We start from the raw sequence: 17,518 nt of genomic DNA, 5'->3' as shown, positions 1-17,518 counted from the left end.
GTAAAAGCAAAGTGTTTTGAATTTTTCATTCATCAGGGATTACCCACCGTATTGGCTAATTTTGCGAATCCGAAATTTTCAACTGCAATCATTTTGCTTCTACTGGTTGGAAGTGAGCAAAATTGTTAAGCATTGTTTTTATTTAGACAACCTAACAATATCAAAGGGGCCGACAGTAAAATTGGAATTTTTTTTTTCAATTTTTTTTATAATAAATTCAAAATTTCCAAACCCAGGATGTCCACATCTACCGGTTGGAATGGCGCCAAATTTGGCGTGCAGCGTATTTTTTAGGCAGCCTATCAATTGAATCAGCGAATCCCCGGAATCCGAATTTTTTTTTTAAACCCTACTACGCATGAAGCTTTTAAATCGATTCTTTTTTTTCTCCCAAGGATCGCATAAATCACACTCCTCTTCTCACCGAGGACGTTTCGTCAAACCAAAGTCAAAGGAACCCGGCAGATTCCTACGGCAGTCAACACTGAGCAGCCAAAGCGGGAGCGAAATGCCTTCTGAGGTACAGCTTATATTTCGATTATAGGAACGTGGCTGTGGGGTGTGCAGTTGTGTTACGTATTCTCAATTCTCTACTAGTTGCTGACGATTGCTCCTGACGGGTGTCAGTCGAACAATATTCGGGTTTATTTCGGTATCAGTATATTCAATTGTATATCGAAGATCTGTACTTCTTCGAATGTTGGAGAATTTCGTGAAATCGCCCTCATAGATTAATAATAATCAGACTTGGACAACAAGGCATACTAAAGCATATTTCCAGTTCCAATTCTAATTGTGATCTAATTTATGAAATGTATGTCTCCTCTAATTTCTGATTTTCATGAAAACACTAAAAGAGAAGCATGCAGTGGCAAACTGACTGTACTGACATATATGAACGGACCTGATCTATATTTTTGTGTTGTTTCTGACTATTTCGGAATTCAATTCAATTTAAAAGTTTTTGAGTATTTAGGATTGTTCAAAATAACTTTTTTTACCGGATTCCGGGGATTCAGTGATTAAATTGTTAGGTTGCTAAAAAAAACGCTGCACACCAAATTTGACTCAATTCCAACCAGTAGATGTCGACGCAGAGCGTATTGAAATATTTGGATTTATGATGAAAAAAAATTCAAATTTTACTGTCAACTGCATGAAGTTGTTGAGTTATCTGCAAAAACGATGCCAAACAAATTTGACGCAATTCCCGCCCGTAGAAGCGAAATTATTAGGGTTTTTTAATAATAATTTCTGGATTGACCACCGTCGATGGTATTTATTCGAATCCAAAACTTTCAAATGGAATCACTTCGCTTCCACGGTTTGGAAGTGAGAAAAAACAGTTTTGCATCGTTCTTTTACGCAACTTCATAATTTCACATGGTTGACAATAAAATTTCAGGTTGGAATTGAGCCAAATTTGGTGTGCAGCGTTTTTTAGGCAACCTAACAATTTAATCAGCGAATACGGAAGAAGAAGTTATTTTTGAACAACCCTAGTGTACACAGTAGGGCAACTTTTTTCCTGAATTTTGCTGGATGGGTGATTAAATCGTGGGGTTGCCTTAAAAAACGACACGCACCAAATTTGAATTCATTCCAACTGGTAATCCCGGATTTCTTACAGTTTGAAAATTTTGAATTCGCTAAAAAATGCAAAAAAAATTTTTTTCAATTTTTCTGCCGACCCCATGAAATTGTTGCGCTGTCTTCAAAAACGATGCAAAACAAATTTGACTCAATTCCAACTCGTAGAAGCGGAGTTATTCGAGTTTTTCTTTGATAATTCCGGGATCATCCTTGATCGGTAAATAATTCAAGAATGATCAACGAAAAACTCAAATAACTCCGCTTCTACGGGTTGGAATTGAGTCAAATTTGTTTTGCGTCGTTTTTGAAGACATCGCAACAATTTCACGGGGTTGACAGAAAATTTGGAAAACAAAAATTTTCGGATTTTTTTACTAAATTGAAAATTCTCAATCTGTAAGAAATCCGCGATTACCGGCTGGAATGAATTCGAATTTGGTGTGCGTCGTTTTTTAAGGCAGCCCAACGATTTATTCACCTAGCCAGCGAGATTCGGGGAAAAAGGTTTTTTTTTTGACAGCCCTAGTACACAGCCTACATTTCATATCAACTGAGCTTGATTCTTGTTATAGTTCCTTTCTATTGCGTAATTCAATTTCCAAATTTCCATGTGTTCAGTAATTCTAATATAATTGGGAAAAACTGTGTAGCTGTAATTCTGATTCTGATCCAATTTGGTAAATTCGAAAATGTTCTAGTGCTCCAACTCTGAGCCGTGTTGCTCTTGTTGCGCTTCAGGTGGAGCCCACCCACCCAGGCCACGTCAACCGCGGTAAAGTGAGGTTGTTCGTCGCCATCTATCCGTATGATCCTAAAGTTAGTTCCCCCAATGCCGAATCCTATCAGGAAGAGCTGAGCTTCGCGCAAGGCCAAGTTATCAAGGTACTGCGCGCGAATGAATGAGCTCATCATCATTTGTGTTGGGTGTGCATCATTTTGATGTTTTGTAGCCAACCTAACAATTTGAACATTCATTAAAAATAACTATTCAATTTTTTCAAATTTCACCGCCTACCCCATGAAACTTTTAGGTTGACTGAAAAAACAATGAACAACAAATTTGGCTGCCTCGGTATAAGCAAAGTTATTGATGTTCAAAATTTAGGATTTCAAATCCCTGTAATTACGGCCGCTGGGCATATCTTATTTGCCACATGAAACTATTTTTTTCAAATCCAAAATTTTGTACTCCAATAACTTCTTCAGCCAGTCAGATTTGAACCAAATTCGTTGCGCATTGTTTTTTGAGACAACCTAACAATTTCATGGGGTAGCCAGTGAAATTTGAAAAAAAACATTTTTATTACATAAACCATAACTTTTTTTCTGTAGCAATGCTTCTATAGGTTGGAATTAGGCCGTAATTGGTGTGCAGCGTGTTATTTTTAGGCGACCTAACAATTTTAGCAAGTAGCCAGTAGAATTTGAAAAAACATGTTATTTTTTAGTGTAGCATTCGCGAAATCAATCGGTTCATGTAGTTTGGTAGTTCTCATCAACTGTCGCTGCGTAGTAATGCATGCAGCATTCTCTAACCGGGATACACACGAAGCCCAGGGGTTTGTCGGAGGTGACATCTCAAACTTGACTGCATACATCATAAGCCGTACTGATTTGCAGTGAATATTCATGATCATCATTTTGTTTTGTGTGAAAATCATGCTTCAACGGCTTTTAATACTGTTGTTGATGTGCAGCTCATTTTGGCACCTGCACTGTGTAGTAATGTATTAGATGTGCAGTGATGTAGTTTTTATTTGTGTTGGTGGACGAAAATTTGAGGAAAATTGGAAACTATAAATAGTGTCAATAAATTACCCTAATTTTCCATGTATAATCCGCAAAATTTTCACGATTTTTAGCCCTAAAATCGGGGGTGCGTATTATACATGGGAACAACACGCTTGAAAAAAATCTCCCTCGATAAAAAACTTGAAATCACACCTTTCTTCATGTTTTTTTCCAATCGCGCATCACTTTCAGTCATCGTGCCCAGTAATTCGTAACGCGCTACCAATTAGCAAAAAGCGTGTTGCCAATTAACGAGAGTTGTCTGCACAGCACAGCAATGTCCTGCCGAGTTGGTTTGCCGTTTGCACGCGAGCGAAATTAGGTCATTCATTGATTGCTGAACGCGCCCGCGCGGCAATCCTCGCAAAATATAATCGCTTGCGTAATCAGTCGCACCTCCAACAGGTGTGGTGCGCACGACATTATCGTTGGCCTGAGCAATCGCATCTAGCCTCGTGCGCAAGATGTCGCGTCGCCGGCCTCGCAGGCTTTGGCTGTAGCTATCTACTATCGTAAAGAGGCAATACCGTTACTTGTATAATGATTAGCAATCGCGTCTGTAATAGGCCTCGTGCGCAAGACGTCGTGTCGCTGGCCCGAACTATCGCGTCGCCAGCCTCGCAGGCTTTGGCTGCTCTGTACTATCGTTTAGAGACAATGCCGTTAATTGCATAATGATTAGCGATGGTTATGTCATGATTGTTCGACAGTGACATCGCAAAACAGAACAACATCGCGAACTAAAACACGGCTATTCATGTACTGTGAATGCAGGGTGCCTACTATACATGGGTACAGGCTTTTTCCTAGAATTTACATGCCATTTCAAGGGTGCGTATTATGCTAGGGGGCGTACTATACTTGGAAAATTACGGTACCTCACACTGGCAAAAAAAAATCATTGTGTCCCTCCCCATTCGCCAGGTTAGGAAAGGTTTAGTACGGCTGTGCTAGTTACCGTTATTCTTTACAGGTATTCGGAGATAAAGATGACGACGGATTTTTCTTCGGCGAAACCAACGACGGTGTTCGCGGATACGCCCCTTGTAACTTGATTAAGGAAGTCGACGTCTCCGGCGTCACGGATGTAAACGCGTTGTATAAAAGGAAAAATCTGCCGTCTGCGTCGCCAGATATCGAAGAACAGAGTAGCGCGGAATCAAAAACGGCTTCCAAGACTATCGAAAACGGTGAATATCTCATAAAACCATTGTTTTAACGACTCGAGTCGTGATTTTTTATAAACATGGGGAGTGACTCGTCACTTTGGGTTTAAGCTCGAGCAAGTCGTATTCTTTTATCTAGGGTTACAAGACGTTCTACTTTCGGAGGATTTGTCCTCGTTTTTCAGGAAATCGAAAATGTCCCGCGAGGACACCTAAGCGCAAGGTTCCGAGACGCGGGTCAATCTCACTTTGACTGTTTTGACTCGAGTACAAGTCGAGTCAACGCAAAAATTGACTCGAGTCGAGTCATTTTACGCATTTGAAAATATGACTCGAGTCAAGTCGAGTCACCAAAAAATTGTGACTCGGGTCGAGGTATTACAACCTCGCTTACATGTCCTCTTTTATGGCTTTCGCAGCCAAGTGATTATACTTCCACAACTTGAAAACGCCGTAAATAAACCGAAATCTTGAATCTGGTCATCGGTTTTTCGGGGATGAGTCGAAAAAATGCCTTTTTTTAGTCAACCGAATTTCCTGTAAAGATTTTCAAATTACCCGTTCTCTCGTCCGATATATGGATTTTGTGACTTGTACAAAGCGTCATCATTTCAGAATCTCAAAATACGGTAACCCTATTTTAACCGGTATCTTTAAATTTTACTGGCTTCCCCGTTGAAATTGTTAGGTTGTCTGAAAAACGATGTGCAACAAATTTGACTCAATTCCAACCAGTGTAGAAGCCAAGTTGTTGGAGTGTGAAATTCTTTCTTTATTTATTTTAGACCCGCCCACCGTAAATACTATGTTTTGAAATCCTAAATTTCGAGCATCAATAATTTTGCTTCCATGGGTCGGAATTGGGTCGAATTAGTTATGCATCGTTTTTTTCAGACAATCTAGTCAATAACACATGTATTTATAAAAATGAATCCAAATCTTTGTTCTTGTATACCAATGCTTGTATAAGTATGAATTTAGTCAAAATTGGCGTGCGCCGTTGTTTTAGGCAACCCAACAATTTTGTCAAGTAGACACTAAAATTTTAACATACCAGAATACACTAGCATATAGAATACACTAGGCTCGATTTTGACATAAATCGACTGACTGGGCATCTTCCGTTAGACGCGGTAACTAAACCACCTTGGCGTGTACAACATATTTCCTTCATAACATCGGCTGACTACTATATTAAGTTCGATCTCTGCGTGACTGCTGGAGCGTGCTGCAACTCTGGAAATTTCAATAAATTGCAGCTCCATTACGGTGGCGTTCTGAAGAAAACAGCTGCGGCCAAAATTTTTCTTTCGTTCTGCCCTTCAATTTGGGACCACATCGTTTTTAGAGTGCAGTGCCTCTTTAAGCTTGGCCTCTGAAATCCTTTTCGCTGTTCAGACGAAGAAACGGCGAACCGTGTTGGTAATTCGCCCAGGAAGAGAAGGTTCGAAGCCCAGTACGATTACAACGCTTCCGAATGTTCCCCGAACCCAGACGCGGACAAAGAATTGAGCTTCAAGCGTGGCGATATCATAACGGTTTACGGGAGCATAGACTCTGATGGCTTTTATCAGGTCAATGCTTGAATCTTGATAGAGCATTGATTCTAATGATTTGAGTCTAGTAGCAGGAAATTATTCTTTTGAGCACTGAGGTTACACGCTCCTTGCTACTAGAAGTTAATTTATCAACGAGAATTATAGTTTCGATATAAGTCAGAATTTTGTCAAGATTGTAGCGTTAGGTCAAAAAATTGTCAAGGTCAAAAAATTGTTTACAAAGTCAAAAAAATTTTTGACCTCCGTATTTCGTTTGTATCGTAGATTCTGCACTGTCGGTGAACTTATCATTTGACATTTTACAGCTTGTGGCCTACTGTATAGGCCTACCGTTGTTGACGGCCCATTGTGAATCATAAACGGTCAATTGAAGCAAATACGTTGACATGGTATTACGGTCATTGGTCAACGTACCGCGATATCCAAACTTGAAGCGAGACTGCTTGCCAGTCACGCGGTGACTTTACTAGTCTTCGAAGTTACAATGGAATGTATGTCTTGGCCGTCCTAGTCTCGAGTCATATGACTTGGTTCGAGTCACGCACAGTGGCTCTATTACTAGTCGAGTCGATACAAAATTGACTCGAGACAAGTCATTTTACGCATGTGAAAAAATGACTCGCACCAAAAAAACGCTGATTAACTCTTAAAAATTTCCACTTTTTAGGGTAAACTTGACGGCAAGGTCGGTCTCGTCCCCTCAAACTTTTTAAAAGAGCTTACAAGACGAAAAGATTCGTTGCGTTCCAATCCTCACGATAAGTTGTCCGAATTTACGAAGCCTCGACAAGCTAACAGAATTAGTAACGACTCTAGTAACAGCTCCGTGACGCCAAGGACATCGAAACACGTTGACCAGGACGAATTTGAATGGGGCAGCCAATCGTCGGGCATTGACAGTGCGGTGAGTATGCTCTTGGTGGCATTGGGTCTGTATTTTTTCCTAAATATATTCATTAGGGCTGTTCAAAAATAATTTTTCAAATTTCACCGGCTACTTGATAAAATTGTTAGTTTGCCTTAAAAATGCTGCACACCAATTTCGGCTCATTAAAGAATTTGCCACCCTAAATACTATTCTTTCAAATTCATAATTCTGTACCTATATAACTTCGCTTCTTCAGCAACAAATGGCAATCTCATGCTGGTGAGGACATATTCTATGATACCATTGTTGATATACAATGTTCTTTCCAATTCTCTACTAGTTGCAGTCAATTAATTGCCCCTGACGAGTGTCAGCCGAAGATATCCGGGTTCATTTCAATATGAATATATTATTCGAGTGTATATTGAAGTTCTTCGGATAACTCGATGTAAAGAAACGTATTTATTCGTGGGCAACATTTTATGGTGCAGGATACAAGTATGGTGCTTACGGTTCAAACGCTAACCAACATTTTCTCTATATAGAATTCCAAAAAGAAAGGCGGGCTAATATCAAAAGGGAAAAAGCTCTTCAGGAAATTAGGGGGATCACAAGACGGGAAACGAAGATGATTGGGCGCAATCAGCTCTCGTCGAATATCTTTTCTTATTTTATCAAAGGCATTAGAATATATGTTGCACCGATATTTTATGTGAAAATTTCAACTGATTCCTTCAAATTTATTGTCAGCGCCTAGTTGATAGTGTTGATTATCCCTTTGAGGTTAATTCTGTGTGCGGAAGGCCAGTATGTGTAATGAGTATATCAGGGAAAAGTTTTGCATGGGAGTATGGAAATGGAGTATCAGTCAGAGTATTCTAACGGCCTGGTGAATAAAATTTAGTAAACAGAGAAACGTTCATCGGATAATAACCCAACAAAATAATTTTGAAAATCAACTTCGACGATCCTGGTTTTGCGAGAGCGTCACTCTCCGATTGTAAACGTTGGTGATTCCTCGGCGATGTCTTCCAGATTCGGAGACTGATAACTCCGGTCTCGGACACTGGTGGTAAGCGAGTTTCGTACCTCTCCGCTGTTTGCTGAAATCGAAAGAACAAATTGCGGTTGCCATAATCGTGAAGGACAGAGAGACAGCTTTCTTGAAAAAGAATCGCAATCAAAATACGATGGATTGTGCAGCGAAATCCGATTGTCGATTACATTTCACCTTCTGCTGGTGAGAAGCTAGGTAGCAAGATGATTGATCGAATGGAGGGATATATTGTATTCATTTATTTAGTCCTCTCCAAACGATATCACTACATGACTGATCAAGACGTGCAATGATCGTCGATGCCTACGAAGGACGCAAGTCCCGAGATTGCTGGGATTCGATGCCAGTGAATTGCCTTTCCCCCGAGGAAACTATTGGATATAGATTGCTATCTTCTTCCGCTAAAACGCGATCTGGGGGCCAAGGTGATTCTGAAAGTAGCGATAGAACTCGACGGGACGGGTTTGTTTTCAGGTCCAGATCAGTGGCTCTTAACCTGCCGAACCCTTACGCTAATCTTCAAGCCTTTGACAAATCCCACACAAAAACTATCCCATTATACATCTAATACATTTCTATAGAACACCGGCGCGCAAAATGAACTGAATCAGCGACAGTGTTAAAAGAACAAAACCACTAAAACATGATTTCACACAAAGCAAAAGGACTGTAATGAAAATTATCTGCAATTCAGTACTAGTCGAGTGTGTGTCCTGGCCTCCACTGAAGTCCTGACGAGACTAGCTTAGGAAACTCGAATTGAGAAGAACTGCTCCAACGAATGGTAGGCTACATGACATGATGTAGTTAGGCTACTGCACAGTGACGTTAGCCTAAATTGCGAATATATTCGGTGGGAGGTTACGCAAAAAATCGAACTGCAACGTAGGCTATCCGTACTATATATAACCTCACATGCCAATCTGGTTGCGGCGACATGCTGTATCGTGAGTCTCTGCCTCGGAAACTCGTCCAGCACCATGTTAAAGTGTTCCGCCGACAAGGAGTACAGATAGCAGTAGGTTTCCGCCACCACGCTAGCCACCCGCCGGTTGTTCTGCTGCAAAAGCGCGATCTCTCCGAAATAGCTTCCGTCGGATAGCCTCTGCACCATATTGTGATGGTTCGAACGCACGACAACCGTGCCTCGGCTGATGAAATACATTTTTGTGCCCAGCGCACCTTCCTAATACAAGCCCTCAGTTAACACCTCATATATTGATAGAACTTGACACGCACTAACCTTCAGTATGACATCGTCAACTAAGAAGACCTCAAACACCAGCTTGCTCAAGACTGTCTCTAAGAAAGCAGGGTCGGCGTCGCGGAAAAACGGCACCTGGCCTACTAGATCTTTGCAGCTGAAAGTGATAATCTGTAGACAAACGAATTTGTTGAGTTGTATCGCGAGAAGATAGATTATACACAGGTCTTCCAACCTCATCGCGAAGGTTGTGATTGAGTTCCGACAAGATTCTCTCCTCGTCGAACATTTTTCCTTGGAACCTGTTCTCGTAATAGTCGGTGATCCGTCGCCTCAGTTTAGTCGGTAGTTTTCGGAACTGCATGTACTCGCGAACTTGCATGTACTGTTTAGACAGAATCGGCTCTTTAATCAGGTTTGATTCACGTTGGGCGGCTTATTTTGATGAGATATCGCCTGACCGTCATGAAAATAATGCAGCAAACGTGCTCTATACTGCCCCGTGTGACAACTGTAGTAGCGATGCCTCGTGGCTGACAACGGATCAATAGCCTATCGTTAAGTAGCCTATGGCCTGTCGTTTCCATCGTTGCATCTTACCGCAATCTCGTTATGTCTTAAACTGACGGAATTACTAATAAACTGAACTGAATCAGCAATGTAAATTAATATAACGAAGTTCGATAGTTCTATATAGGTTATATCATTTTTTGAGATTATTTTAGACCGAAAATCACGATTATAGGGGCATATTTGCGCTCCAAGTTTGATGAGGTCTCAAATTAAACATCAGTATTTCTGTCGACTTTTATTTTTAATTTCAGACCGCATCACATTTAGAGCTTAGTGCCTCGCTAATCACTCGCTCAGGAGACGACGCACGTTACCTTTTCTTTGTAAGCTCTTTTCGATGCATCCATAGACTGTATAAGGGAGGTCGCATTGCCGATAAACAACGCAAACGTAATGGCTCCTGAAATCATACTGAACAGCGTAACCCACAGATCGGCCAGACCAGACGGCGGCTTTCTTCCGTATCCGATACATAACATGTGGCTGGTGGATTTGAAAACGGACCACGAGTACCTTTCCCAGACTGATACATTCGGACTCTGCAACAACAGCTACGTAGTAGGCCAACTAGTTAGATTTGGACTGGAAAAGCCAGGTAATTCTAGTTGTCAAATTTGAGCGAAATGCCGGTAATCTAATTTTAATTCTTGTCCAAGGAAATATTTTTAGTATCAGTTTTATGGCCTTGCAAGTTACAACAGATCTATTGGGAGTTTGACCGAGAAGCAAGCACGATCAATGTAGCATAAGAGATAGATGTCCAAACTCTACGCGAACTAACCTGCAATCCATATAAAGCTACCCATGAGTCTTCGGGGTATTGCAAGAAAGTGGGCACCATGTATTGCAAGCATCCGTTCAGATGGCACAGGAACAGCATCAGCATGATCAGATTTATGATCCTAGCGAACGCAAGGGCTACTTCGTATTGAAAGTTGAAGATCTATCATGAAACACAGTGGAATATATACAATACATGGTATTTCAAACGTGACTATTGTACGTAGCGAGCTGATACACTGTGTAGTGTGTTCTAAGCGTAACATATAATAGGACGCCAGGGGATCTCTACAGCGATCTATCCAAGAACAATGATATCATGTGAAAATTTACTATTACCATAAGTAAACGAAACGCATGAATAGACGCGTGAATGGATGTGTTGATGATGCACAAGAACTCGGGGCACCATGTAGGAAGCGTGCTGGTGCGGTATGCGCATACCGCATAGGTATCTATCGTAACATATAATTAGGCTATAATATTTCAGCACCAAAAAAGAGGACATCTTTTGCTGGACACTAACGCGAAAGAAGAATTGTCAAGTTTGATGATGTTTTGCATTCCCTTTGCACCTGCAGGCAAAAATCACAAAAAAAAACATATTCAAAAGCAACAAATCAAATTTGTTTTCGAGATTCAGATCCTATATACTTTGAGATTTCCTCAACTTCCACCGATAAGGGAGGATCACGTTTAACGAGTTCGTCAAATTGTTCTGACGATATATCATTTAAATTATACAGCCGAGATCCTCGAAACCGACTCAATGCATTGGGTCTGTTATCGATTTAACATAGAAAGTCGAATTATTTGCGCAATAATGTTCAAGAAGGCAGGGTTGATAGGTAGGGCAATTCAGCATATTTCGTGTCTACAGTATTTATTTGGAAATAAATACAACGTCTTGATGGAAGTGTAAGAAAACGACGGCCATTCACTTTTTCTCGAGACAAGAAGACAAATCCCCCATACAGAGGACATATAAACACAGGCCCACCATCGATAGGCATATTATTATATAATTATTAATATTTGAATAGTGGCGCGTATGACCGATTAGGTCTTTTGCACCACGTATTAGATTATTTGCGTAAACAATATTTCACAGATATTTCGCATACGACAGATCGATAGGCATATGAAACACACGGATAGCGACACATGAATGAATGAATGTGAATGTCACACAAATGATGCATTGCATTATACACACCTCCTCACTCGGGGAACCATGTAGTGCTGGTGCTGGTTCAGTGCGTAACGCAAGGATACCTAGCGTATCCAAATATATAATAGGTGTTCACAGGCTCTCTAAACTATGAGAACTTGCACTGTTAAAATCAAATTGCTACCTCTTCCCATTGCTTGAAATAACGAATAAACTTGGACAGTCGGAGTAGACGTAAGAGTCCGATAATTCGGGCCAGACGTAGTAAGCCGAACGGGTTTACTCCAGGTTGAACGACTCCGCTGGATTCTGTGTTGCTCGCTGCTTGCTAGTCAAATATCATTAACAATTTTTATTCTTAGAAATAGAGGTTATGAAAATATTCAAAATAATCATTTGATTTACCACCAGTAAGAAGATGAGGTCAAACGGAAATGTGGATATCAGGTCAATGGCGAACCAGGTTTTCAAGTAAATCACTCTGATCTGTTTCGGGTCCAAGATCACTTCGCTGTCAGGGCCGTCGATCACGATTCCCGTTCGAAAGTTGATAATGATATCGAAAAAGAACCAAGTGTCCGAAAAGATCTGTAAAAGGTCAACTGTAACGAATAAGCTATTCGTGTAACCCAGACAAAGGAAAGTTTTACAATTATGAATCTTTCTATGTTGGATAGGAAAATTATATTAGCGAATTATTTAGGGCTACTCCTATACTTTATCGCTGTACTTAAGTAGTTCTTGTTTACTTACTTGCTCCACTTGCTCAAGTGATTATGGTAATTAGGCTACTACTTCTACTCGATATTGTTCAAAAGGTCAACGCCAACCGGTTTTATGTGGGGCTCGTTTTTCGAAGACGAGTTTGAATAGTGACCTTCTCTTTAGTCAACCCAATAATATTTCCCGTATTTTTTATTAAATGAACCGCTATTACATACCGTATAGCCTATATCTTTTGTGACTTGCAAAAAGTGTTCTCTTTTTCGGATGTCAAAATATGGTAACCCTAAATGGCCTAATATGGATAGATGGGATAATTATCAATAACCGATTGAAGTGGTGCCTCTACATAAGAGAAACAGAATAGCATCTAATTTTGAAAGCTGTCACCGGAGATTGGCCCCCAAAGCTTCCAATAACTTATTTGAGTAATTTTCCAACCTTAAACGGAATCCAGCCGGGTTGGTCATCCGTCCAAAACGCGATCGCAAAGGGTATTAGCAGAATATTAGCGAGGAGTAACACAAGTGACATGCAGTCCCAAATAAATCTGAAGTTACTGTACGGATGTACAATCCACGTCCCAGCCTCTTTCAGCCTCTCCTGTTCCCGCAAAACGGCTTTCACACTCCCGTACAATTTAATAGACATCTTGTTCATCGGGATTGACATCGAACCGTCTAAACGGCGCCGAAGTTTTATTTTTTCGGTCTCCGGAAGTTCTGCGTTAGAGATAGGATCGTTTTCAGTCACCCAGCTAGTCCGATTCCCGTCGGAATCTTCATCTTGCAGAAAGTTTGAATATTCGCTTGTGGTTAGCCTGCTCACATGGTGGCTGGATTTGCGTACGATGGCGGGATCGAGGTTCATTGCGAGGAGAGTTGTAGGCACATCTTCTCGCAAACGCTTAGGCGTTTCCGTGCCTTGCTGCTCATTATTGACCGAAAGGTGCGTCACTTCTTCTTTGGTCGGATGAACTTTTATGGAAGTGCTAGCCATTGATTTTCGGAGAAGATGTTTCACAACAGCAGATAGAAGATGGGATTCGACTAGTGAGACGTAAAACGGAAATGAAAAGGCATCGGCCGATTAAACCGGTCCACCTCACACGAATTCAACGCCAGCTAGCCCATTGCGTCTTCTACCAACTTTCAGCCGACAGAATAAAGTTTTCTGTTAATTATTGATATTTATTTCGTCACAAGTAAGATTTTGCGACGTTTTGGTCGAATAATTCATTCGCTATCGCCACTACCGGCGCTAGAGACACCACATATCGCCAAGTCTTTTTCTTCCCCGAAATGGCGCCGACCCGCCGAGATTTTTCACGTTTTACGGCGAGTTGATGTAAACTTATTATTTTCGCTCATAAATTAGATAAAGATGCACCGGAGCTGAGCTAATAAATGTGGCGAAGCTATTCGTGAGTGTACCCTATGATACCATTCACGGTAGCGGTACAGACAGACAGCGCAGTGTTTCATTCGTTTGCAATGCAGTGATGCCTTATTGTTTCTGACGGCAAAATATATGGCTGCCATTCCCACCAGGTATTATCAAGTTATTAACATTACAGCTTGAAATCGTCCCACTAAGGAAAACGGGACGGTCCACCGCTTTCAATTAGCAGAGTTATCTATTGCTTTTGATTAGATTATGAATTAATCAACTTTTCTGTGCTGCCTTCTTCATAATATGTCGGTTTCTGGGACAGGGACTGAATACCGGTAGGTCACCTGTACCCATTAATGTCATGAAGAATAGACACTGTAAATCTGTAGTTATGTAATATACATAATTATAAATATCAATACATGCACTTAGCAGCATGTTTTAACAATGTAACAGCTTTCGATATATAAATAAAACTCCATGCCGTGGAATATACGGTAATCTAAACTTTTGTCTTGGTCCGGCAACGTATTTTCTGTTTAACATTTGGCTCGCCGGAAAACACATTTTCCCACCCCTAATATGAGGTAACAAAATTTCAGTTATCTTCTCCTAATCTGTGTTTTTGTTATTGATATCTGAGCTGAGGTCATTAAACGACATGTTTTTCGATCTGGTTGGTATCTTCTCCCAGATTTTTGGTCCTAAAAGGATAAAAGATCTTTGTACGATTACCCTAATATCCCACCTCCGGCAACCCTAATATCCTAACCCTAACCCTAATATCCCACCTCCGGCAACCCTAATACCCTACCCCAACCCTAATGTCCCCCACCGTCAACCCTAATATCCCACCTCCGGCAACCCTAATATCCTTACCCTAACCCTAATATCCCACCTCCGGCAACCCTAATATCCTACCCCAACCTTAATATCCCCCCTCCCCCAACCCTAATATCCCACCTCCGGCAACCCTAACCCTAATATCCCACCTCCGGCAACCCTAATATCCTACCCCAACCCTAATGTCCCCCACCGTCAACCCTAATATCCCACCTCCGGCAACCCTAATATCCCACCTCCACCAACCCTAATATCCCCCCTCCCCCAACCCTAGTATCCTGCCCGAACCCAATGTCCCACTCCCCGAACCCTAATGTCTCCCCCCCTACCCTACGGCCTACCCAACCTAACACCCCACCTCAACCTACAGTTGCAATAACGAGCAGACCACGCGTGGTTGATATGTGAGCAATAACAATCCTTGGGATATATTTTTCATCTGAACAAGTCACACACAATCTACAATGCGATAAGACCCAATGCGATGTCATGAACAGATACGAGGATGTCGAACGTCGCACGTTCGCCCCTCGCCAAGTCAATTCAACAATGAGCCGACCACGCAATCGTGATCACGTGATCTGATCACTCCGTGACTGCGTGATCTACGCATGCCCTGACCTCCTTACAAGATCGACAAATCAGTTGATAATAACAGTATTAGTTTAATAATTCATATTAATACTTGTTAATACACTTATTTTCAAAATTTCCCGAGGGCGGAATTCACCGATGGCCGAGTTCATCGAGGGCCGGGTTCACCGAGGGACGGGTTCACCGAGGGACGGGTTCACTGGCAACCCTTTGTACATGTCAGGTCCTTATAACCATATGTGAAGTAATTCGCTTTGTCCGAAAAACCGGACATTTGAAATTGTGAGTGTGTTACTGTTGTAGATGGTCTGAGAAATTGATATTTAGATTTCACCGTACCCTATCTGGTTCTGGTGGTGCACAAAATATATTTGTTTTTGTTTAGAAGATAAGGCTCCCGCCATGCTGATCAACTTTATGATTGGAGCTTTGCACAAGGTATACTACTCATGTAGCTTGAAGCTATTGTTACCATTATAAATTTATACTTTCAATTATGTCAGTGAGACACTATATCTTACAGATCTGTTTAGTCAACCCACAGTTGTACGAACATATAGACATAATCATATCTCTGTCAAAATGACGGCCACAATACGACCTGGACCATTTCCTTCAGATCCCGTCACCAAAGCACCGTTACCACAGCTGTCAACTGAACAGTTGACATGTTTGCATAAAGCAAAACAGTATGCTATGCAAGAAAATGTGAAGCACGTCTTAAGAAAACAGCAGATGCAAGCTGGTTTATTACCCGGAGCTGTGACCAGCATTGAAAATCAAAATCAAGCCATGCAGTTACAAAGGCAACAAGCTCTAGTGTTAATGTGCAGGGTTTATGTTGGTTCCATATACTACGACTTGAAAGAAGAAATTGTCAGAACTGCCTTTGCTCAATTTGGAACTATTAGATCGATAAACATGTCTTTCGATCCTATAACCGGAAAGCATAAAGGATTTGCGTTTATTGAATATGAAACCCCAGACGCCGCACAAATGGCTATGGAGCAAATGACCGGGATATTAATGGCTGGAAGACCTATCAAAGTTGGGAGGCCTTCGAACATGCCGCAAAGTCACCCCATCATCGACAAAATACTTGAAGAATCGAATTCGTCCAAACGAATATACGTGTCGTCTGTGCATGAAGATTTGGCGACTGACGATGTGAAATCTGTATTTTCCGCATTTGGAGATATAGTCTCGTGTGTACTAGCACCTGATCCTACATCCGGAAAGCATAAAGGATACGGTTCAATCGAGTACAAAACATTGCAGTCTGCAAAAGACGCGATTTCTTCCATGAATTTATTTGATTTGGGCGGTCAAAATTTACGAGTCGGTCGTGGCATCGGTCCTTTACCGCCGACCTTACAAGGCAATAATCTGGCCAGTAATTTAATCGGTGTTCCAAGCACTCCTAAATTAGAGCCTGTACCTGTTGTAAAACCGACTACGACTACTTTTCCGAATATTAACGCCGGAGCAATAGCCTCTGCTAAGCCACCATCGGTAGCACCAAAATCATCGGTCGTAAAGTTGGGAAATATGGTCAACGCGGACGAAATTGATGAAGATCTTGAAAGAGACGTGACAGAAGAATGTAGCAAATATGGTTCCGTGGAAAAAGTAGTAATCTACAAAGAAAAGCAGGGGGAGCAAGATATCGACCCGTGTATCGTCAAAATATTCGTGAAATTTAGCGGACCCCCTGCGGCTCAAAATGCTATCAATAATTTGAATAATCGATGGTTCGGCGGTAGGCAGATACAAGCGGAAGTCTACCCGGAGTCAAACTTTTTGCATGGGAACTACAGTAATTGAATGCTGCGATAAAACTGGTGATTCTTTCCCCGAACTCAGTTGTACGCCGAATATTGGCTTTGCTTGCGTTAGGCACTCTTGAATATTCTAGATTCCTGAGTTGTGAGATTTCCGCATGAATTTCGCTTGTGTCAGTCAATGATGCTATTATTTGAGCACACTTGCACACCTTGCAATGTTCTAGTCAGCATGACTGTTATGAGCCTATGACAACTTTCTATGAGGAGTAATAAAGATTACAGCATTTGTGAACCACTATTTTTGTGTTGTGTCTTAACTGCAATGTGATGGGAGCTAACCAGCATATACTATTATATACATATTTCTACAACAGGCAATATCGCCCCCGCGGAGAAGATTTTGAGGAGGGGCGAAAATAT

The 17,518-nt window shown here is 41.3% G+C and overlaps 2 protein-coding genes and 1 pseudogene across 11 annotated transcripts in view; 2 read left to right on the top strand and 1 right to left on the bottom strand.

The window, feature by feature from the left end:
• The window catches only part of LOC145446336 (RIMS-binding protein 2-like), a 42,180-nt gene extending 34,442 nt beyond the window's left edge, over nucleotides 1-7,738 (top strand). For 4 of the 5 annotated variants that reach the window (XM_080324599.1, XM_080324598.1, XM_080324600.1 and 1 more), the window contains 6 exons: nucleotides 396-520; nucleotides 2,332-2,475; nucleotides 4,358-4,574; nucleotides 5,949-6,124; nucleotides 6,777-7,013; nucleotides 7,523-7,738. In XM_080324599.1, the coding sequence (XP_080180725.1) occupies nucleotides 396-520; nucleotides 2,332-2,475; nucleotides 4,358-4,574; nucleotides 5,949-6,124; nucleotides 6,777-7,013; nucleotides 7,523-7,609 (986 nt within the window). In that variant the 3' untranslated portion in view covers nucleotides 7,610-7,738. The remainder of the gene's footprint in view (nucleotides 1-395; nucleotides 521-2,331; nucleotides 2,476-4,357; nucleotides 4,575-5,948; nucleotides 6,125-6,776; nucleotides 7,014-7,522) is intronic. The other variant, XM_080324602.1, reaches the window with a different exon arrangement.
• A 125-nt stretch (nucleotides 7,739-7,863) lies between these two features.
• On the bottom strand, nucleotides 7,864-13,639 carry LOC145446346 (potassium/sodium hyperpolarization-activated cyclic nucleotide-gated channel 2-like). Of its 2 annotated transcripts, XM_080324613.1 has the most exons (9): nucleotides 12,927-13,639; nucleotides 12,168-12,350; nucleotides 11,947-12,090; nucleotides 10,593-10,754; nucleotides 10,126-10,350; nucleotides 9,474-9,623; nucleotides 9,278-9,409; nucleotides 8,950-9,220; nucleotides 7,864-8,080 (listed from the first exon to the last, which is right to left on the bottom strand). In XM_080324613.1, the coding sequence occupies exons 1-9, from the start codon at nucleotides 13,482-13,484 to the stop codon at nucleotides 7,965-7,967; spliced, it is 1,941 nt and encodes a 646-aa protein (XP_080180739.1). In that variant the 5' UTR covers nucleotides 13,485-13,639; the 3' UTR covers nucleotides 7,864-7,964. The 2 variants fall into 2 exon arrangements, with proteins under 2 accessions (XP_080180739.1, XP_080180740.1); XM_080324614.1 differs by lacking the exon at nucleotides 10,593-10,754.
• Nucleotides 13,640-13,792: 153 nt separating this feature from the next.
• Nucleotides 13,793-17,393, top strand: LOC145446350 (poly(U)-binding-splicing factor PUF60 pseudogene; annotated as a pseudogene). 4 transcript variants are annotated; one of them, XR_013917268.1, is made up of 3 exons: nucleotides 13,793-14,035; nucleotides 15,700-15,752; nucleotides 15,934-17,393. The product of XR_013917268.1 is annotated as a poly(U)-binding-splicing factor PUF60 pseudogene, transcript variant X3 (transcript). The 4 variants fall into 4 exon arrangements; XR_013917266.1 differs by having other exon boundaries at nucleotides 15,818-17,393; XR_013917269.1 differs by lacking the exon at nucleotides 15,700-15,752.
• The last annotated feature ends 125 nt before the right edge of the window (nucleotides 17,394-17,518 follow it).

The sequence above is a fragment of the Botryllus schlosseri genome, chromosome 9 (genome assembly GCF_051294905.1).
Source record: "Botryllus schlosseri isolate E-star chromosome 9, Bs_hap1, whole genome shotgun sequence".
NCBI classification, from domain to species: domain Eukaryota; kingdom Metazoa; phylum Chordata; class Ascidiacea; order Stolidobranchia; family Styelidae; genus Botryllus; species Botryllus schlosseri.
This window is presented reverse-complemented; position numbering and strand designations above follow the sequence as displayed.

Bases quoted from the DNA above. Each gene is read 5' to 3' on its own strand.
- LOC145446346 (XM_080324613.1), bottom strand. From the start codon at position 13,484: ATGGCTAGCACTTCCATAAAAGTTCATCCGACCAAAGAAGAAGTGACG. The intron at 10,755-11,946 runs GTAGCAATTTGA...GTTTCATGATAG, and splicing joins ATTTCAAGCAATGGGAAGAG to ATCTTCAACTTTCAATACGA. The intron at 9,410-9,473 runs GTTGGAAGACCT...GTTTGTCTACAG, and splicing joins ATCACAACCTTCGCGATGAG to ATTATCACTTTCAGCTGCAA.